Source organism: Stegodyphus dumicola, chromosome 2, assembly GCF_044657685.1.
Source record: "Stegodyphus dumicola isolate Sdum_Otavi_A_Nest chromosome 2, ASM4465768v1".
NCBI classification, from domain to species: Eukaryota; Metazoa; Arthropoda; class Arachnida; order Araneae; family Eresidae; genus Stegodyphus; species Stegodyphus dumicola.
In genome coordinates, this window is record NC_140769.1 from 47,067,726 (window position 1) to 47,091,187 (window position 23,462).

Consider the following 23,462-nt stretch of genomic DNA (forward strand, 5'->3'; position numbering starts at 1 on the left):
GTCCTTAATTTTTGCACACCAGTGTATGATTATTACTAAATTCAATAAAGATGTGCAATATTCAAAAATTTTAATTTATTTGAGAACTACCCACTTACTTAAAGCATTTTGACGTGTAATGTTTCTAACTTCTTGTCTATGGTTTTATTAGTAGAAAACTTGTTGAACTACGCAGTGACTTATTACTGAGTCCAAGTGTGTAAACGAAAAGTTCCAGAGAAGTGTTAAACTCACCCTTTATTATCTCAGCCTAAGGACACATATGGCCCCTTTCTCGGGCTTACACAAAAGCCTCCCCTTGGGCTTTAACTCAAGATAAGAATATAAGAAACTAATCTAAAGCTAAACTAAACTTAACTTAGCCGAAGCTGAACACAATTATATAACATAGTTGGCCCTTAATTGAATTAACTGGCGAATATTAACAGGCACATTCAATACAGCCGAGCGTAGTTAGTTTTATACAACGAAGTAGCCTGAAGGCAAACGCGCCGTCACTAAGAACTCCTAAGCTCTTCTGTTGAAGTAAGCGAAATCTTCCTTTAAATACTCTTTTTACCTCATTTATATGCAGCACGATACTAAAAACTTATTCTTGTACGGAATAGTAGGTGGGAAACCAGAATAGTCAGTAAAGCATATTTAAAAATTAAAGTAACTGTTTATTGCTAGAGTGTTATTAATCATGTGACTCGCAGTTATGATTATATAACCATGTATATACAGCTTTTTAATACTAGCTTAAACGAAAATATTTCTATTTAAGCTACCCCAAACCCTTTCGATTATCTACTGGTAACTGATGATCGAAATTTTGGTTATCGTTATTCTAAATACTACTTAGAATAGCCTAATGAGACAAAAATTTAGTATATGTATTTCAGAGAGAAAAAAACAGTATCATAAAAATTGAGTAAATTAATGCAGATTTGATTTGGTATTTAATTTAACACTTAATTTTAATTAAAGATTCATAATTTTGATTAGGCTGTCCTTCGAAAAGGACTGGGTTTCTATTAATTGCTGAGGCACGAAAACGATTAGCCTAGCAGGAGGTTTGATGCTAAGAATTTGTATGCTTTTTCATGGATTTCTTTCATCGGAAATTGAATCGTCTTCACTTTATACATTCATATATGGTAAATTTAGAGCAGCAATGTTTTCGTTATGAAATTACTTTATATGAAAAAATTATTTTGTTAAATCGTCAAGAAATTATTTTGTATGAAATTACGTTGCATGTATTTTCCTTAAGAAATTACTTTGCATTATATATGTAAAGTTTTTCAAAAATAAAGATTTTTAAGATATTATTGCTCTAAACTCAGTCAGATGAAAAGAAATGCTTAACGTCTTAATTCATTATCAGTAGATTTAAACAAAATCATAACATTTGTTTAGCAAAAATCCCCCCCGAATAAATTAGCGACTAAATTGAAGTTTTCAAAAATGCTACATTTTTATAATCAAATGGTTCATTTTCCCCCTCGATAAGTTTTTAAAATGCCCATTCCCCAAATGCTTCTGCACTAATCACGTTTAACTTTAAAAAGAGAGAAGATGTGAATGGAAAGTAATGTCATATTATTGTATGAAAGTAAACATTATTTTATGCAAGGGAAGTTGAACTTGTGAAACTAATGATGTTGTTATCCTTTGTGTTGTTTTACTTTAGTTTTCTGACTGTTACTTTTATTTTGTTACTCTACAGTGGCGTCCGAATTGAAAAAGGTGGTGGATGATGATTCTTCACCACCAAAAATTGGCGATTGGGTTCCCTAATCCCCAGTTGTCATTTAAAAGGGGGGAGTATATAAGGCATTTCGCCCGTCTTCTTAGCATGCCTTCTTGGTGTAGTGGTCAGCACACTTGGCGCGTATTCCAGAGGTCTGTGGTTTGAGGGTATTGCTCATTTTTCATGTCTTCTGCTTCGAAATATCCTAATGTCTGTACAAAAAGATTACATTTTTACTTAATTTTGTGTACGTTGTGAATTTGCAAATTGTGTTTAATTTAAAGGGGGAAAATATGGACTTGTATGCTATCTACACATATCAACACTTACAGAAATTTTATTAAGCCGGTTGTTTTGTCGGTCGATGGTAAAACACATAAAATCCTTTTATAGAAAAGTTAGAGAGTTTTTAAGGAGTTATTCAGATTATTCCTCTTGATGCTGTTTTCCTTTCACTACGAAGTATGTGTACCAGGGAATAAAATCTGTTAAACGAGAAGTCCGCTTAATTAACCTTTCAATATTTTTAAACAAATTTAGTGCTTTTGATAATTTTCATTCATATTATATTGCATCTCGTTTTTGCTTGTATGTCTTCTTTTTGTCTCATTTGAAAAACTTCTGGCCAGAGGCTTTCCGCATTTGAATAACAAAGTGTATAAAGCTTATCTTATCATTAGTGAATTTTAATTAAACGTATTGCAATATTTTTTGTGTTTCTTCAGCTTGATATATCGTCATTTATTTCCTAATTAACTGATATTTTTACGTAGGCCAAAAAATTCCATTTTAGATGCTTTTTTGTAATCAAACTGAAATTTCTTTATTTTTTGTGAGATGTTATATAACTTTCAAAATTGAGAATGTTGATGAACAATTTTTTTTTATATTACATATATTTTTTATCTATAAAAAGGGCAAAAACTAACACCTACTTTTATTGCATTGCAGCTAAGAAGGAGGCAAAAGATCTTCTTATACCCGATTTCACAGGGCGTTCTTACTTGGAGTTACCTACCTTGCACAGTGTCAAACAAGCATTTTCGATGGAGATTTGGTTTTTGCCTCGCACAGCTGATGGTGTGCTTTTGTACGATGGTCAGCTATTGAACAAAAAAGGAGATTTTGTCTCTCTCAATTTGAAGAATGGATTTGTTCATTTCCTTTTTAATCTTGGAAGCGGATCTGCAAATATTACGTAATTATTTCAGTGTTCATATTATCTTTTCTCCACGTGTGATAGATTTAGGTTATAGATAAAGTAAAAATTGCCTGAAAGAAGAACGTAACTCATGAATTCATGTTTGCGATTTCTGGCATTTTGCTTCACACTTGAAGCAGAGTTTCGTAACTTGGGATATCTTGGTGGAGTGACATATTTAATATTTTAAAGGCTCTCTGAAGCTATGCAGTTATATTTTTAAAGCTTAAATTTAAAAGAATTCTTTCTGCTTTTTCCTATCTGAAACAAAGCTCAAAATTTGAAGTAAAAATAGTACAATTACATAGACCTTGTTTAGGCAGAATACTTTTATTCAGGAGAAAACTATCAAAGAAAATTTAGTTCCTTTTATTAAATTTATTTGATCAAATGAGTTTAATTTAGCTTACAATGGCTATAATTTAAACGCAATAACTCTCCAAGAATGTGTGCTTCATCTTAGCTCTCGTGAACTTTGTTATAATCCAGTAAACAACAAAATAAATATTACCAGTCTCATTTTCTCACTTAAAATTGTAACACACTTGAACTTTAGTAATTTTAAATCTAGCAAGCAGATTAAAATATGATCTGTTGATTAATAATCTAAAGCTTAATAAATAAATTAAATTACCATGCATAATTGTTAAAGTGTTCAAAAATTTCTGCTCAAGTTAAACCTGACTAGTCTGTGAATCAATTTCATACCAAGATAGAGAGAGTACTGTTTAGCTCGTTTTCATAACGCAATAGTTTCTATTAAATATAGAACTGTCATATTAACTATTTACTAACCAATTATTACATCTAATAACTATTTCATGATGCGATTCATAATGATAAGATAGATGAAATTAAGATAGTTACGATCGCTGCATAAGTTTGATTTGCACATCTGTTATTAACCTGGGCAATCTAACTTTTCCCCCCCCCTCAATATTTGCATGTATTCTCTCAAATGAACATTGTTTCTGTAGCATTCTGTTTGAGATGGTATTGTAATGCGTAAAAAGAGAACTCTGTTCACACCTTTCACAGTTATAAACAAAATCTATATTCCGGCGTATTTCCTCGCACCGGTGTGTAACGGGCATCTCTAATTTCAAACTACAGTTTTAAATTTTTAGGTACATTTGACGTACAACGAGACCTTTTTCTTTACGAAGAAACCTGAAAAATACATGTGCGATGCTTTTATCTTCAGACGTCATTCATTCGAAGATTTTTCTGAGGCTTTCGAACAATGATATACTGAATTGACAAAGCGACAAGGGGAATAATATATATGTGTGTGTTGGCAAAATGCCTTAGGGATAAATAATTCTTCAAAGAGAGTGAATTGTATTCAATGCAGGTGTGCACAAGAATATTATTCTAATGTTTTAAGAAAGCTGTGATTTTGAAGTGAACATCGAAGGCAAGGAATGAACAAGGAAGGAAAAGGAGGCCAAACGCGTCAGGCCAGTCTAGAAATAGTACATGAGTCAATAATAAAAGCTTGGAATGAAATTAAACTCAATATAATCCAAATGTCATTCAAAAAATGTATAGCTAACAATTTAGAGGGAACGGTAGATGATTACTTATTTAAGAATCAACGACTTTAAAGGATATAGTGATAATATCTTCACTATCGCTTTAAATTGATGGTGAAGATGAAAAAAATAAAATTCGGTGATATGCTTGAAGATATAACGGAAGACGAATGTGACGAACTTTTCATGTGATCAGATAACGACATTTTTTAAGTTCTTAAGGAATGTCATTTCTTTTAAATGAAACAGCATTTAGGTACATGTAGAAATATAATTTTTGCATGGTCATCTTTTCCTTATTTTTAAATCTATCATTTTTATATACGACATGTAGCGTGCACCCGTCAATTTCGATCTCAAATTTTGAATTAAAAGTGCGCGTTATAGGCGGAATATACGATAGTTGATTCCTTATACTAACGTGATGTTCAAATACATGGCTCTCATTTATGCCTAAATTATTTCCTTTGCCATTAACAACTGCCGGTTTTATTTTGTTGTCACGCAGATCATATACACCTTCCTATCTAGTTGACAAGTTCACATGCGGTCACTAACCCATTGATCAAACCAAATTAAGCATGTTCTTAAAGATGACATTTATTTCGCTTTATTAACTCTTTAAAAAGTTATTTTAGGTAAGAACTTTCTCACAAAACTTTAAAAATATGGATCAATATATATTTTTCCAAACCAACTTTTATTCACAATGTGCAATTTTGATGGAGAAAAAATCAGGCTTTTATTTTTAATCAGAATATTCAATATTAAAATTTTATAAACTATCTTCTTGAAGCATACTAAAGCTGTTATCTTGGGAAAACCTAGACTGGTTTACTAATAAAATATGCTTCATCTGCAGAGCTCTTATCTTGTTAGCCACATAAGGACACTCAACCATATTTCCTCTGAAACGGTCAAATAGCATAAGGCAATTCCTTTTCTTCCTATTGATTTATATTGAATTTTATTACAGATCACGAAAGCCAGTTTCATTGAACGAATGGCATTCTATTAAAATCAGCAGATATGGAAGACAAGGTACTCTTAAAATAGATAACGATACAACAGTAACAGGCAAATCTAAGGTAAGTCAAAATCCATAACTAGAAACCCAAATCTTAAATTGATAATAAATGAATCTATCAGTTAGCTTCGGAGATTACAATTCAATAAAATTTAAGCAATATAAAAAACAAGTTTTTACTTCCTTGTACGAAGTAAAAAGGAAGTATTGTAATCGCGAAAAGTTTCAGGCAGCGTATTTCAACGAAAATATCCATTTTGACCGCTATCGAATGCAATTTAACGATGTTTTTGCGTGATATCTGTACCTAAGGACAGAATAAAAGACTCGTTTCCTCCAAAAAAATTATAAAACTGCTTTAAAATTAATTCTGAAGAGAATTTTTCATGGCGTCTGTTCGTACGTACGTATCTCGCATGACTCCAAAACGAGTAGCCTCAGAACGTTGAAATTTTGTATGTAGGTCTGCTATAATATGTAGATGTGTACCTCGGATTTTGGTTGCAATCGGCCGCACCAAGCGTATATAAATATATTAATATATATATATCCACTCTGTTACCCGGCTCAGTGAGCTCAGTTTCTTTACTCGTATATGTTTGTAAATTGTACATTTCGTGCTTTAAAAATGATTGAATTATGTTGTTTTTATCCTCCGGATAAGGTTTTTATGTCTTTAGTAAATCTGTCTGCAATATTTTTAAAATTATCAACAGTTTTAAAGTTGTTTAAGTGCCGCTAAGCCTTTTGTTTGATGGCGACCATTGATTGTTTACATTTGAAACAGCAGACTAGTGGATTTGTTGCCAATCTAGAGAAACTTAGCTTCGCAACAATAAAGATAACGCCTTCATTTATTATTGGCAATTAAATCATACTTAATCCTTTCTGGAATTTTTTCGAGAAAATAAGGTTTTAAAATTTACTTCGTAATTTTTAATATAGATATTTTGAGTTTTTATGTATTTTTGCCTTATCGCGAAGTGAGAACTGAATTAATTGAATGATAAATACTCAATCGTCTGTGAAAAACTCTTTCTTTTTTGCTTTATTTGCTTAATTTCTTTAATACATCGTTCTAGCTTTATTATAGTATTTGAATAGAACATGTGGCAACTATTAGATAATTCTATTCTTTAAATGATGTACAATTTGTGCATTATGAGTTATAATATGAACGAATTATAATACTGTTAAGTGAATCTAGCGCCAGAGTGTCGCTATGGTAAACAAATACTAGAGTGAATTTTAAAGAATGCATTTATTCTATTGTGGTTTATGCGCTGTCGGCGAAGTAGATTTAATTCAATCCAATAAGTTTAAATGAAATGCAAGAAAAATTGCACATAATTTAATATTCCGTACAAGGTGTGAAATAAAATCTGATGTGGTGTACACATCAGATTTTTTTTTCATATTTTCATTGACATTTTCAAAGAAGAACGTAAGGAAACGTTGTGCTTTAAGTGATATAAAGAAAACAATTGAATCACATGTAAAGCTTGCAAGTAAAATATAAATTTATATCTATATAAAATTTTTACCCTAAACGGCAAAATTACAGACTTTTTTTTTTGAGAATTTTATCCAGAGTTTTTGACATTATCACTTATTTTGAAGTTATATTTTTAGCAAAATTAAAAATTTGTTTGTAAGTGGATTACGATAACAGAAGTATATAACTTTTACATATAAATTTTAAGTAATGATGTCGTGTAAATAGAAGAAAACGCATAAAAGATTTTTCCTTTCTTAGAATTGAAAAAAAAAAAAAAAAAAAAAAAAAAAACATCTGTACTTTATGTAAGTTTTCTACTTATATAAATTAATTTTAAAATGCTGAGAGAAAGAGCGAATTTTGTTACTTAGATAATGTTTAATATAAAGACTAAAATAATAAAATAATATTAAATAGGCGAATGTCTTAATAAAGAATAACAAGTTGCCAATTTATCGAAAACGCAACTTATGACGCCTCTTCAAAACATAACCGCAAATAAATTGCAGAAAATATAATCAAGCCATAAAAATTTGTGTAAAGAAATTTATGAAACACGAAGATGTCACTCAAAGAAAAACCTATTTTATTTTCTAATTTGATAAACATATATTTTATCAACTTCAAAAATAATAAGAGTTGATGAATAATAAAATAATAAGAGTTGAAGGAAGATGAAAGGAATTTTTTAAAGATTTAAAACTCGTTTTAACTGCCACGTCACTTTCAAAATGAAAATTGCCATTTGTTCTTTAATGATAAATATAAGCTTTAGACAACTAAATATCTTTTGAAATTCGTAAACAGCTTTCTTGACACGGACAATTCTTTTTTTTTTAAAATAAATATATAAATAAGACGGTAGAGTCATGACATAGTATTGTACTCTGATACTAGTTCTCAGTATATATTTTTGTTTATATTCTGAAGATCATAAACGATAATTTCGCCTAAACTTTGTCTGTCATTTGGGCTAGATAAGCCATAATAGCGCCGAAGCTTGCTTGCATCATTCATCAGGTTGTATTCCTTATTAGTTAGATTTGTCATATGAATGCTAAAATGTTTGCTATATTATTACAGCAACCACTCACAGAATTGAATTTGTCCCTGCCGCTTTACATTGGTGGTGTACCGGATTTGAGATATGTCCACAGGGATTCCGGAATTGAGAAAGGTTTTGACGGAGCAATTCAGAGGATCGTTATGAATGGAGAACCATGGGAACATTTAACAAGCAAGGCAGTTAGAGCTTCAGGAATTCGAAATTATAAAGGTCCACCTTGCACTGATGGTATCTGCCTTCACGCTGGCGTATGCGTTCCAGAATTCAACTTATACAAATGTCACTGCAATGCAAAGTTCATTGGTGAACGTTGTGAAAAGCGTAAGTAAATAATCATTACAGTAGTTAATAATATGAATAACAAGTTTTACCATTAAACATAGATTTCTGTTAAAGGTACAAGCACAGTAAGCGTTATTGATAAGTATTTAATTTATCTTTGATTATACACCGTATTCACAAAAATATCGGAGTTCAATTTCGCAATCATTGTTGTGGACCTGTATTTCGAGTTAAAAAATGTTTCAGATGGCACAATGATTCTTGCTTTAACATTTTTAAATTTACAATGTCTGATTTTTTATACGTTCACTTATATTTATGAAACTTTTATACTCATTATAAAACATACTCTTATAAAAGCATACTTTATACTCATCATCATATGAAACATACTTTATACTCATCATAATACAAGAGTTTCAGTTTCATACGACAAAAATGAACTGAATTATTTAATCTCAAAATCTGGAATACTTGATTTTATTTCTAACTTGCCTTGAGGGGTCGATTAACAAACAAGTTGGAATAATTCGAAAGCGATATTTTTCCTTTTAATTACCATTTGGTGTTTTTCTTTTGTTTATTTACTTGTGTGTAATATTATTTAATTAATGATTTTATTCCGATTGGTACGCCGAAAGAATTTTAACGCAAATAATTTTTACAATTTTCTGACGTTAAAAATGTTATTATATTCTCTTTTTTGAAAAAAAAAATAATAATAATTATCGACCGATACTTTTCACAACACTCTACAAAAAAGTACTAGTCACTTAGTTTATTAACATCAGAAACCTTTTTATAAACTGATATTTTATTTAAAGTTATACGTACAAAATGCAAGCATTTCGTTTTTCAATTTCGTATGGCCCCTAAATATAATCGCTGGCTTTAAAATATAATAGATCGATCCGTTTTTGTCGTACGGGAATCAAACTTTCTTTCGTATTTTATTTGCTATAATAACTCTAAAACTGTCTTAAACGTGTTGAACAGTTATAGTATATCGTAATTTTTACAAAATTGGTATGCCGAAACATTAAATTTTTCATCATTTGAAACCTTTTGTATATGGAATACAGGTCTCATATCAGCGATTTCGAAAAAAGGCCTGATAAGGATTTATGTGAATATTGTATAGAGAAAGATTTTATTTCTTGGTTAATTGATTAGGGCAGAAAACGCGAAGGGTGTGTGCCGAAGGTTTAGTTTGGTTTATTTCATTATGGCAAAGCATTCGCCGGCTATCTGCCTAAGGGTAGGTTGCCTTCGTGTAGGACTTTCTGAGAGAAATTGTCTCGTATACACGTTACACATGGGGAAAACCACGAAAACGCTCATGCAGAAAGCCCGTTCGCTGGGATTCGAACCCCGGACGAAACTACAGTGTTCAGCGACTTTGCCGCTCGGCCGCTGATTGGCGTCTGCCTAAGGAGCAGGATGCCTTCGTACAAGACTTCTAAGATTACATAGTGAGAAAGGGAACGTCAGACTATTATCTATGTTTCAAAGATTTGTTTAAAATAATTGTTTTTGCACCCAATACTCAGGACCAAAATAAAAAAAAAGAATGTACGTTGCCTCATCTTTACGAGCCTTGTTTCCTCAACTTATTAACGTTCCAGCGAAATTTTTCATAGATCGAGATGGCACAGGGCAAAGAGGAAGTTGGTACAAATTTTTGAAGATACTGTGCATGAACATCCCCAGCTCTGAATAAAATTTTGAAATCATAAAAAATAGAATGACACCAAAAATAAGAATAATCGGATAAATATCCTGACCATGTCAATAGAAATAGCAATGTAGATTGTAATTAAGCCTCCTAGAATTGCTGCGGACCGATTGCCAATCGATTAGTCTCGTGATTTCGCCACAAAAATCGCTTCTTCCCGAAGGCAGAAGCTGTAGTGTGCTTTGACGTAACTAAATAATCCATATCATAATTTTGGGAACCTCCACCAGTAGCCAAGCGATTAAAGACTGTTGAATACCGGTAGATTGTCCCAAGTTCCAAACCAGGCAAACGAATTGGCAGCATGGGTGGTTTCCGAAGTCTTTCCCTTCTGTAAAGTGACAACCCTCACAAAAATATTTCTTTTGTTTAGGTACATAGTCATTGTGTGCTTTTTCATATTCCAATAGCATAACCTTTCAAAACTGGAAGAGCAACTATTGCATTGAAAGGATTAGAGGGGATAGTTGTGATAATAAATTATTAAGCCTTTGCTATAGGAAACTAGGATTACAGAAGAAAGGACTCAGATTATCCATTAATACGTTTTCGTCAATTAGTGTTAGATAACTTCGTTTTTGTGTCTAATTACCTCAGTTTTAAAAATCGACAGCTCTTTGCTTTAGCTGCAATGAAACGCTTGAAATATGGTAATGGAATGGAATAAAGGACTTATTCAAAACAATTTTCAGTATTGTCTTAAATTCGTATGCTATTTCAAAAGGAATATTTCTTTCAACCTTTGTATAAACAAATGATGAGCGATATATTCGTTTTTCACATTTTATTTCGCAAAAGAGAGAATTCTCACCGGATTATAAACACAAAAATTATAGATCTTACATAAGAATAAAATGATGTGATATGAACTTTAAAAAGCAGGGATTTCTTTAATAAAGGATGTACTAGAGTAGTCTGTATACGTACCAGAGTAGTTTTCTGTATATGTATATGACAGTACTTTTCTGGATTACTTTATATACATGTAAAGCAAACCAGTATAAGCATTATATAATGTAAGGTGATATAATGTTATATAATAAAATATTAAGCCAAACAATACAGTATTGTATTACTGTTGTTGTCCTGTCCACGAATTTCATGGAAGAATAGTTGCCAGAGCTTCAAGGAAACAAGGAAGTTGGACTTTTACCTTCCACCCAAGTTTTGAGGAAAAGAATCCCGGAGGGATGGTTCAAGCGTCTCCCACCCTTCTCCCCTTCCACCAAATCACACGAGAGGACTTTCATGCCGCCATATATTTAGAGTGCTCCCATGCTGCGAAAACACTATACATTTACAAACATCCATGCTTTTCTGAGATTCGAACCCAGGCCCTTCGGTACAGCAATAGGCTCACCTAACCACTATACCGTCAATACAGTACTATATCATGTAACTATACCATGTTAACGTAGTATAATATAACACAGTAGCTAATTGTCTGGGAGAACATTAGCTTTGAGACATCATATTTATAATTAATATTGCTTACCTTGCAAAAGTTGCATCATTTTCTAGGAAACCATGTACAACCATATTTCTGTCATAGTAAGGCATATTAATTTCCTTTATTTTCCAAACTTAAAAAACTTCTACTAAAATTTCTAGAATTTCTTCGTACATATCAGCGAAATTTGATAAGCATGAGAAAAATGATTCTAAACCATACATTTTTTCTCCGTGAATTAACGATTTCGATATATGTTTTACATATTTAAGTATATTTTGAACTGTATGTAAAGATTTCACTTGCTATATTTATTTTCGGTGTTGTAAATGTGTATAATTGAAATAAAACGTACCAGATATACACAAATACAAACTCAACGACACATAAAAAGCAAACTTTTACTCTGTTTTTTATCATCAGTTTAATGCTCGAAATTACACTTTTCCTCCTTAAAAATAAAACATTCTTTCTTAAATTAAATCTATAGTTATTTTAATAACAGGCTTTTGAAATATTTTTCTTTCTTCACTTCCTCAAAGTCTAGACGGTGTTTATAGTTTTAATGGAAAATTTTTATTCTTGTCAAATGCAGCTGAAGAAAAGACATTATACATTTTTAATTTGTTTAATGTTTTTCGAAAAGCTCTGAATATTTTCTAAAAATAAGCGTATCAGAGGAATAAATATTAGTACAAAAATAGTGTAGGTAAATTATATGAGCCGTTTACTTCTCAAAATTTTGTTTTTAAGTAGAATGATCTGCTTTTAAGGATGAAAGCTTTTAGGATAAATCTTTTTCTTCTGTCATTATAAAATTAACACATAAACCAACATACAAAAATTATTAGCTGATTGTTGCAGCCTTATGTGTTTAATGAAAAATGAAAATCATTTACTCATGAGTTTTAAAAGGCACCTGGTTCTGTGCCAGAAAGCATAAATATGCTTCAGGCCAAACGCTCATAGTGTTACATACTCCGCAGCTGTTAATAAAAGAAGTAGGTGGGAACTAAGAAGAAGAAGAACTACCAAACGAAAGCTGAGGCATTAAAGGCTGCGATCATTAATCCTATCCTATATATTAACAATAATTTTTTTAAAAATTTATTTTGCAAAATTTGTATTTACTTTCATTCAGTTCAACTTATAATGTATAAATTCGACGGTATTTCCGAGTTATTATATTTAACTTCATTTTTTTTTTCGCGACTGTTAATTCCAGCGCTCATTCTTATTGGTTTAATTCTACTTTTACCTTACTGTTTATGTTTTCGAATGTTTTACCTATTTATTACATTTTCCGATCATAAATGTTTACTTCATTTGCATCCCATTATCGCTTATCTTTTGGGATCTCTGTTGCAAATGAAATAAGCTATTGTAAGGATGAGTAAAAAGGAATACCTGTTTACACAAAAATAAGTCCAGTAACATTAATGCCAGTATTGGAACACTCCATTTTAACTATATTGGCACATCCTTTAATATAACTATTGGTTTATGCATCTCCAGATCACAACTTCTAAATCATTACATATATGCAAATTAAAAAGATGTACAGGCAATAGCATTATAAGTTATAGTAAAAGTGAGTTCACTTATGAATAAAAAATGCTCATCTCTCACCAGAATGGGGAATTAAAAAGCAAATATAGCAAAGAGAATAAATTGTTAAGAGACAATATATGCGAGTATTTATTTTTATATAAACATAAATCTAAACATTTTAATTTTATACTAACATCTTATGCACATGAGGTAATTATGGAAAGAAAAAAAATGCAATTTTACATTTCATTAGGTTTCATGCTGTAGCAGATATGTTAGCATCTTTCCATTCTTTAGGGTAAGATACAGAAGTAGATATTTCTGGCTTTATTTGCAATATTGGCAATCATAAGTTAAATTTATAAGCTTCCATAAATTTTGTAAAGATATTACTGGTTCGCATATGAATTGTCGCTGATAATTTCCAGATTTATATGCAAGCTATTTGATCGTAACGTATTCTTACATTTTATTCAGTAATCAAATTACGACTTTAGTAGTTTCTTTAATTCAAGACTATTAAATAAGTGATAAAACTTTGCATTCAGTTCTGTGCTCTATTTTATCTACTTGTAAGTTTTTTATGAGTAATAATTCTTCCACGAATTGAAACGATAATGGAAATAGAAAATAAAAGAGTAAAAGTATCACTTAACCACCTAGATATCAGAGTACTATTTCAATAAGTTCACAGATTTCACAGATAATTAAGATTAAAAGTTATAGAATGGAAAATGTTTAATAAATAATAATCTTAGGTGAATGGAGTTTAATTTTTCTCTTATCTCTTGGACGTAATTTAGTTTTTCAACTTTTTATCCGTAACTTAATTTGTTTAGTAAAAGGGGAGATAAAATTAAGTTTGCGTGCTGGAAAGTATCAAACAATATCTTGACATAAAATCAACATCTTTAAGACTATATTTAAAGTGCTATTACTATGTTTTTACAACAAGAATTAATTTAAAAAATGCTCAGTTGATTCATCCCAAATTTCAGTCTGATTTAACAGACCCTATTTGAGGAACGAATATTAAAGTATTTAATTTCAGAACTGTTTTTGACATGAAAAGACAGCAGAATGTGAGTGAACTTGATTGTTTAATTTTGATTCTTAATTTACCTATTACTATTATTATTTATTATTATTACCTATTAAAATTTTATTCTGTCTAGTTTGAATTAATGAAATGTGTTATGCTTATTTTTGTGTTTCAGTGGTAAAAATTTGTAATGCAATATTCAATTCTTTATAATAATTAGTTGTTTAATTTCTTTTGTCCACAGTTTTATTAATAATTAAAATTTCGGGTTTTAAACATAAAAGTTGCATATTTTAATTTTTGTTTAATCATTAGTTATTTAAGATTGTTTTGAACAATGTTAATATTTAAGTTATAAGTGTTTCTGTTTTGAACAATGTTAATATTTAAGTTATAAGTGTTTCTGTTTTGAACAATGTTAATATTTAAGTTATAAGTGTTTCTTCCTCGTATTAACAATAAATTTATAAACTTCGTCTCAATGCTTTTATTCTCTAAATGATCAATTTTACAACCTGATGTTACGATAAAATGGTAAAATTGGAGAATAATTGTTATATTTTATTATCTTCATCATTATAACGAGTTGCCTGCGCTTATTTTTGGGTTTTCATATTTTTATCTCGTGGAAGTAATTGCTTTATCATCATCAAATGATTTTCTTTTCTACATGGGAACTTTAATATTTTAAAATACTAATTTCAATAACAGTCTTAAGAATCGAAAGTCTGCAAAATCTCTGAGATATTTTTCGAATAAAAGTTTCAATAATATTATGAGAAGTATCCTGTCTCACAGATCATTTTGGTAATACTGATTGATCTTTCTAAATAATAGGGCGAAAGTCTGCTCATAGAAATTCGACTAAAGATATAAACGCTATAGATCCATCGAAATTGACATCAAATTGCTAATATTATTTTTGTTGTCACGAATCCTTAAACGAGGGGTAAATAAAAATAAACGGGTTTGAATAAAAATGGACAGACTCCAGAGTAAAAATATGTTGGAGCATTGGTGCATCTTTTTTTTTTTTTTTTTTTTTTTTTTACTAGAGAAGACAGTACAATAACGCTTAATTTCTTCCGATATTTGATCCTGACAATTCTGGGAAAGAGAATCCGCGGTATACTTTTCCATACCTCTCCCACAAATGTCTCAAGTTTTGATTTAGTTTATTTGAATATTGCAAAGCTCTCGAGGGCTATCACCAAACTTCTCAAAATTTTCAAGCAACGGAATTTAAGTGCTACCATCTTAAAAAGGCATTACAGCCACAGGCCGCTCAAGCAAGGCTGGCACCTGTGTATCTATGTAGGCCTGTTAGGCATTGCGGGACTTGCTAATTGCTAAGTTTCCGCCCAACTGGAATTCGAAGGACAACTCTCCGGGGCAGACCGAGTGTCTTCTCTTCTTTCCCTACCAATAACCCTTCGAGAGGGTTTAGGTTCGGTATTTTGAGTGCCTCTTTGCCGCACGGATACTATACGCTTACAAAAATCCATGTATTTTTCTGTATTCGAACCCCTGCTGTTCGCTACGGCAGTAAGCATCACAAACCACTATTACGTCTTGGTAGGATCATGGAAACACTACAGGCGGAAATGTTAATTTCAGATCGCACCTCCAATCGTTCGGACTATGAACAACATCCGCTGACCACCACGGTGACTGGATGGCTAAATGATTTAAAGTATATAAGAAGCAGAATATTTTTCAACAGTGAGAGGCAAATAAATATCTACGTCGATAGCAAGAAATAATAAGTTATTGTATTTTTCTCACAGCAGCAACTGCTAGATGAAAAATATGTTTTTCGGAATTAGTTATTTGCAGTAACTTCAAGATGTCAGAAGCATATCACTTTCTTTCTTGACCGCATTTCCTATCTTACACATAATAATCATTCAACTAATATTTTCTTCCGTTTTCTCAAATCCTCTAATGTTATCCGAAAAACTACAAATTGATTTGACGAAACAATGAAAAACTAATTTATTATAATGAGTATTGTTATCAAATATTACCATTCTACAATGAATATTTACTGTACCACCATCTTCTCAGGATTATTGAAAAAAAAATGTGAGGATGATAATGCTTGGATCGGTTATTCTAATATTTTAAGTGCCGTTATTGAAGCCTATAATTTATATCGCAAACTAATACAGACAAGATTTGAAACAAGGACGAATAAATGTTTTCTTTTCCAGGTAGAATAACTATGGCGTTTAACTCCACCATAATGATAATATTCTTTTCTTTTCTAAATAGGCATTCGTAAAAAGGACTTTCACCGCTATGTGTCTTTTAATGGTACCACGTATCTAAGCTTCCCTTATAAAAACACAAAAGGGTATGTAACATTTTATTGTAGAATATGAAAATTTTGATTTATGTATCGAATTCATTATACTTTGATATATTTATGTAACTAAATTATTTTGTTATAATATTTTCATAAATTCCAAATTCTAAGTGTGTAAAAACTACACACGAATGTTTTTATAAGACAATTGATAGTATTTTAATTCAATAATATGATATCAGTGGAAGGTTTAATTAATGTTATTAACTTTAGTTATACATGTAACATAACAAAATGTTTGAATACCTTTTTTAGTAAGGGCAAAAACATTGATCAGAATATAATAATAATTTTCAGTATTTGAAACTACATCTTAAAAGAAAATATTCAGCATTTCCTATACTATTCAATGTACAATATTATAGGTGGAAGTTATGGCTTTTGCATTAGATGCACATTCAGTTATGCTTCGCGTCAGTCGATTGTTCAGCATTTTTTTCTTCGTATAAAGGAAATCTGGGTATATATATATATATATGATGACCGGTTGCGCAGTGACTAGCGTATCGCGCAGCAGCACCACAGGTTCAGGGCTCGATCCCCGGTCGATAAAATGTGTACCCAGTTCGCTTGGGTACAAAACACTGAGGATCCTGCGACAAGCTGGCCACTTATTCAGGGCATATATGCTCACGCACCCCACGGTCAAGAAAGCAGATTTTTGGCACTGCAGGCCCCGGTCTAGGGCTATTGGGCCACTGAGTTTAGTTTTAGTTTGGATATGTGTATTCCTAACAAGTCAAGCACTAGTTATTGTTACGAATCATGTGTATACATAAATAATTTTAATAAAATTGTATTTAAAATTGTAGTATATCTTGTAAAATGCTTTATGAGAACGAAACTTCACCGGAAAAATAAAGTTACAAGAGCAAGTCCATTTAACATTGTAGTAAATTGCTATCTTGCACAATTTATGAGATACCAACAAGCTGGCGATGTTTTTGGCGACTAATTTTTGTCCCCAAATTTGGCGAGAAATCGCCAGTTGGCGACGACATTTTGTTCCTGCACATGTGTAACTTTAATTCGCACTGTGATTGAATAGCTCTATTATCCTTTTCCTCTTGCAACTTTTCTTTGAATTCTTTCCTAACCAAGCATCTGATATTCTTTTTGAAAAGGACTGGCAATAATAATATCGTTAAAAAGAATTTCAAGATTTGCAGATCAACGAATATTCATATTAAAATGTTGTCATACTAAAAATTGTGAGGATTATGTGTATTAATGTGAGTTAATTATGAATAATAATCATGTGTAAAATTGTCACAATTGTGACAATAATTACGTAGATGCCATTATTGTTTAACTATTATTTCGCAATAATTATGTAATTAATATGATATTAATTATGTGTAAAATTATGAACATATTTTTTAGTTAAAAAATATTTTCCCTGTACATGACCATTTAATTACTGTACGCATAATCTTATTTTAGCCTTGATAGAAAATATACTTGATCATTTACAAAATCCTTGATCACATATAAGTTTTGAAACGACTGATTTGTGTTTTTCATGTATAACGTAGAGAAATAATGAAACACATAATAAAAACTGCTTTTTAGATTTTGAATTTTCTTACTGTTGTACCTCGCCTCTTCTTCTTTCTTTTTTTTTCTTCTCTTTTTCGTTTTTTAATTTTAAAACACATGTCATAGCGGAAGGTGGATTCTGGATTCCAGTCGAAATAAGATATACGGTTTATTAACATAAATTTAAATGTGTAAATATTAAAGACTTGCAAGCCTTCCGTTTTCGTCTCGTACTAATATCTTGATTTTATCTCTAATTGTTAATCTACATCTAAAATTGTGTTAAAGTTTTCTTTTTCTGTTTCTTTTCTCGTGTTTGTAATACCTTGAATATATGCCTTCAAAACTATCAGACTTTGCTTGATATTTCATTATTTCCTTCTCTTCAGTATTCGCTGTCTTATGATGTCAAAATAGAAGGACTTATTATTGGGCTTGAAATATTACAAACGATTTATGATATCTCTCAAGCACTGATTTAAATGCAAAAGCATTGTGCTGCATAAGGCCATAGAGACTTGCTTACCAGAGAAGCTTACTGCATATTTAGTTACGGCCGGTGCAAGGCTCATCTTGCATCCTGAGATGTGCTAACATCCTGTTTATACGGATACAAAAGGCTAAAATAATCTTACTTCTCCTACTGGATTAACATACTGTGCTTGCAGTTCTTAGAATGTGATATTATATTGTTTAAAGACATTCTTTTGAAGGTAATATTTTCCAGACTGTTATCTAAAATGTAATCTTTTGAGCTAGAGCTGTGAATCTTCGTTTCAAGGGAGATCCTACTGATATTACAAACGATTTATGATAATCTCTATGCAGGCGTTGATTAGCAAACATGCTAATCAACGCCTGCATATTCAGTTAGTATGATTCATTGAACCTTGTCTTTAAGTCAAAATGTTTTGAAGGGAATAGGTTATCAATACAAATGCTATAAATTAGTTGAATCATTCTGTCCTCTTTATCCATTCTTCCGGGAAAGCTTCGGGATCATTACGATTAAATGAAAGACATAGAGAGGAGGATCTAGTATAATTAGAAATAAGAAAAATAGAGCTAACTGGTCAACAAAAACACTGTCAGCCATTCAAAAATTTTCGCTTTCTTCAGCTTCTGTATTAACTAGTTGATTTTACTATGGAAAGTTTAGACTGCAGCTTTTCAGTAAATATCCGTAACATTAAGTTTGCCAGGTTAATTAAGGGAAATAATATTAATTAGAGCCTAAGTAAAATATACATGAAATAGCTGGAAATAATTTTTTTCCCACAATGCTTTAACGAATTCAGATCACTTTTTAAGCTAACATTTTAACAATTAAGTGAAATAAACTGTGCCCTTTACTTCAGTATATCTGAGTTAGTATCATTGGAATGCATCAAATCTTTTATAACACAGTTGCACATAAAAACCACTTAAAATGGCGAGAGTGAGCCCATTGTGTTAATTTTTTGACCCCATTAAATTTTCGCTTGTGAAATTTTGCGAAAACGCTAATAGAGTAAATCTCCTTAACACGAATTCGCTTAAGCGAACTTCCGGAAGCAATGTACATGAATTTATACGAAATTTTATCGGCTATCACGAATTACGAATTTTTTAGTGCGTTGCGTCATTAGATGTTTCCGTTTAACATGAACTTTAAAAGTTTTTTTTTTTTTTTTTTTTTTTTTTACTTAAAAGTTTTTTAACTTTAAAAGTTTTCTTTACTAGGGCTTTGTTCATAAATATTCTATCACGTTTAATTGAAAACCTCATAGAATAAGCTGCATTCTTTAAAACACAGCCTTCAACCAACAAATGAAATTCTGTCTTTAGATGAGTTTTTTTTTTAATTTTAAATTTATTTATTTATTTATTTTATTTTTTAAAAGTTATCTATCGCGACTGATGTTAAATTTTGTATAATTTTTAATTAAGATGTTGTGAATTTTAGTATTGAGGAGTTTGTTAGTGCAAGTGATGATGTTGTTGTCTGTGCTTCAGTGAAATCTGCCCGGTCTGAGGTGCAAGAAATGTCATCAGAATAAAGGGAGGAGAACAGTATCATTCCGCCCACCCACCAGGTAGTGTGGTATAAATGCCATAGTGTTATAGTCATAAGACATAAAATGTGGGAGTTGCGTTAACACCTGCGAGACAGGATTTAAGCCATAGCTAATCAGAGAAGCTAAATTAAGCCTGCGTGGATGTGTCTACAGCTTTCCCACTCAATAAGTTTCGTGCTTTCGCAGTGATTGAGCTACTCTTATACCAAATCGGCATAAAGTTGCAAACTTCGAGTTTTATGCCTTTTTAAGATGGCTGACTATGGACAGATGCAACACTTCTCCCATGTCCGAGTTCTTAGCATTACAATCCTGCTCCTGATTCGGTTGCCTTGCCTCACGTGACATCAGCACTGGTTTTACTTGGATTGTTTCTCACTGCAGCACCGCTCTTTTAGTCAACAGATGGCGCCACCTCTTCGACCAGCTCCAAATAGCTTCTACATCTCCCTCGCTCAATTTTAAAGGGACAATGAAAGGACTTTTCGAATTCTTTTTCTCTAACTCCATTGCTCTCACACGGGGATTCAGTCAAGTTCCTTCATCACCAGACCCATTGCGGAGTTATTTCAGGGAAGTACTGCAAAAGCAGTAGAAATTCTGCATAACTACTTCTGTATCATACAATCAAGCTATGCCAAAACTCCTAAAGCAGTTTTTGTGACGTAACAAGGTCTGGTTATCTAGCAACGAAGCTCGGTTTAAATCAGTTGTAACATTTATACCACTGTCTGAACGAAGCCTTACAATTTTTGGACACTTTAGAACGTTTTCCTGTCACATCCGAACACTAGTTTTACGGATGTCATGAGTACAGGCCGTAAAGTCAATCAGGCATTTTTGTTCTCGTCTGCGACAGCGCAATATACCGGAATTTTTAACTAGAAAATTATCAATATGTACAGTTTCTCAAGTTACAGTGCAATAACTAATGTAGTACTGTAGTGTTTCCTCTGATGTCATACATAATATACTGTTGAAGTTAAGTATGTACCTATATACTGCAAATAGTAAATGTGTAGAAAAATTATTCCAAAATAAAATTTAAGCCTCCAACTTAGCACAAGTTTTTTTTTAACACGAACTCTTGTTTTTTCTGTCCTTTGGGATTCGTGTTAACAAGGGCTTTATATATTTATTGCTATTACCAGAAAATTGTATGAGCTGTCTTCAGGAAATCCTCTTTGAGTATACTGAAGTTACGCCGTATATTTTGTGCCGAATATGGCAGAGAATATAGGGCTTCGATTAAAATATACCATTATTTTACAATGTATTATCATGGAAAATGGTGTACATCCTTATTTACGGTTTGTCTATTTATTAGCAATGAATATCGTAAAAATATATAATATTTATTGATTGGTTTTTAAAACTATATATAAAAGATTAATGGTTAAATTTTGCATTAAGACCTTCATATAGTATCCTGAACGCTCAGCTAAAATAAGCTTACAGAACATTAGTAAGGGCTAAAAATACCCACGCCGAAAGAGCTTTACAACATTTGTGGCTTTTGGAGAAACAAAACGAGGTTTGAGTTGATGTATCGCTATAATTTTTCTTTTCTTTAGTTCCCGGAGCCGGAAGTCGAACCGATTTCAGATACGCTTCCGGACTCGCCATTCCTCCGGCTTGCTGTTCTGGACAAATAAAGGATCCAGTCTGAAAGGTGATTACTTAGCTGTCGCTCTGATTGATGGATACCCAGAACTCAGCTACAACTTGGGTAGGCAAAGCGAGCACTGGGCTATCAGGAGCGATCAAAGAGTAAACGACGGGCTGTGGCACTCTCTCACTTTTCACAGGTAATGATAGCAATCACTTTTAAAGTAAGACAGCTAAAAAAAGTAAAAGAACAATAACTGCTTGTTTTTTCTTTCCATAGTTTCAAATGAAAGTGTTATGCTGTGTTGTCCTTGAAATGTTGTTAATCTTATTTTCATTTTCACAGTGACATTGTATCAAATGGTAAAACTCCACGCATTAAATAGAGGAATAAATACAAGTGTTCATTAAATCGAAGTTAAAAACAAAATCTGAAAGGTTTCAGATTTTAACGGCCTGTTCTAAAGATTAATATTATTAATCAGTAGAAATTACCAATAGAGATGGCCCAGGCGTAAGAACGAAACATTATATATATATATATATATATATATATATATATAATTTATTTCCTAAACAGTATTGATTAATTGATTATATTATCTCCTAAGTTTAATTAAAGTAGAATTATTTTAAAAGTGTGCATCCATACTGGTAAGTTATATTTTGAAAGATGTTTTGAAGTAATTTGAAAGCAAAATGTTAATAATGTTTTAACGGGGACTGGAGTTAAATCATCACGAAGAATAATATTACAATTGTAAAAAGAAAAATTAAAACATGTAATTATTGTCATTGATCGGAAATTAGTTGACTTTTCAAGGGGAACAAACCAACTCCCGTTCAATGAACAATAATTGATAAAAATACGTAAATATGAAAGTGTTTCGTCTTTACTCGAGTTATAAGTTAAAGCCAAACCGGCAATTCTAGTCAGGCCAAATATTTCCGCATATATATATATATATAGCCTATTACGAGAAAGTTACACATTTTTTGTATATTTCAAAAACGCAAACTATATAGCGTAATTCTGTAAAAGTGCTGAATATTTTCAATTACATTTAGCGTGAAATAAATGCATTTTTATTTAAATCATTCAGATTAAAAAGTAAAAAAAACATATTCTTAAGAACTGTATCCATTACGTTTAAATAGTTTAGTTTGTTACCTAATACCAAATATAATAAATTTGAAAGATAAATAACAATGGCCATGAATAAAAAGTGAAACATCGTGCTAAAGTAAATTTACGCAGAATCGTGTTTTGAGATTAATAGCCGTTTTGGGCTTAAAAATACAGTTTGAAACTTCAGACTATACATCAGGAAGTGCTTAGTATTAAAATTTTAAGAAATTAACAAATTAATATATATATGCCATAATTTTATGCTTAGGAGAAAAACACAGGATTTTTTAACAGCTTTCGATATCCATCATGGTTGAGGGTTGAATGCGTACAGACGAAGATAATAAAACTGGATTTTTATAAATCACTAATCTTTATTTTCGCACATATAAAAAATCATCCTTTTCCACACAAGATAATTTTAAATCATATTTGAATACAATAACTTCTTATATACACAGGTTAATGGGACGACATCATTCTAGACAAACAAGCAGGGCAGCGGGGATATGTTAGCTAGGGAAAGGAATGACGTAATTATTGTGCCAATAATATGCTGTAAGTAAATGCTGATGCTGTAAGTAAGTCTGATGTATAAGTGCAGCTAATATGTGATTGGTTAATTTTAGGTTATTATAT

General features: G+C 31.4%; 1 protein-coding gene and 1 long non-coding RNA gene across 2 annotated transcripts in view; one reads left to right on the forward strand and one right to left on the reverse strand.

The window, feature by feature from the left end:
- The window catches only part of LOC118193606 (agrin-like), a 217,236-nt gene that overhangs the window by 178,560 nt on the left and 15,214 nt on the right, over positions 1-23,462 (forward strand). Inside the window, exons 23-27 of the mRNA XM_085810646.1 lie at positions 2,687-2,933; positions 5,448-5,559; positions 8,080-8,383; positions 16,397-16,478; positions 21,661-21,894. Coding sequence (XP_085666772.1) covers positions 2,687-2,933; positions 5,448-5,559; positions 8,080-8,383; positions 16,397-16,478; positions 21,661-21,894 — 979 coding nt within the window. The remainder of the gene's footprint in view (positions 1-2,686; positions 2,934-5,447; positions 5,560-8,079; positions 8,384-16,396; positions 16,479-21,660; positions 21,895-23,462) is intronic.
- The window catches only part of LOC146998436 (uncharacterized), a 130,912-nt gene that overhangs the window by 4,664 nt on the left and 102,786 nt on the right, over positions 1-23,462 (reverse strand). The gene's annotated exons all lie outside the window — the stretch shown is intronic.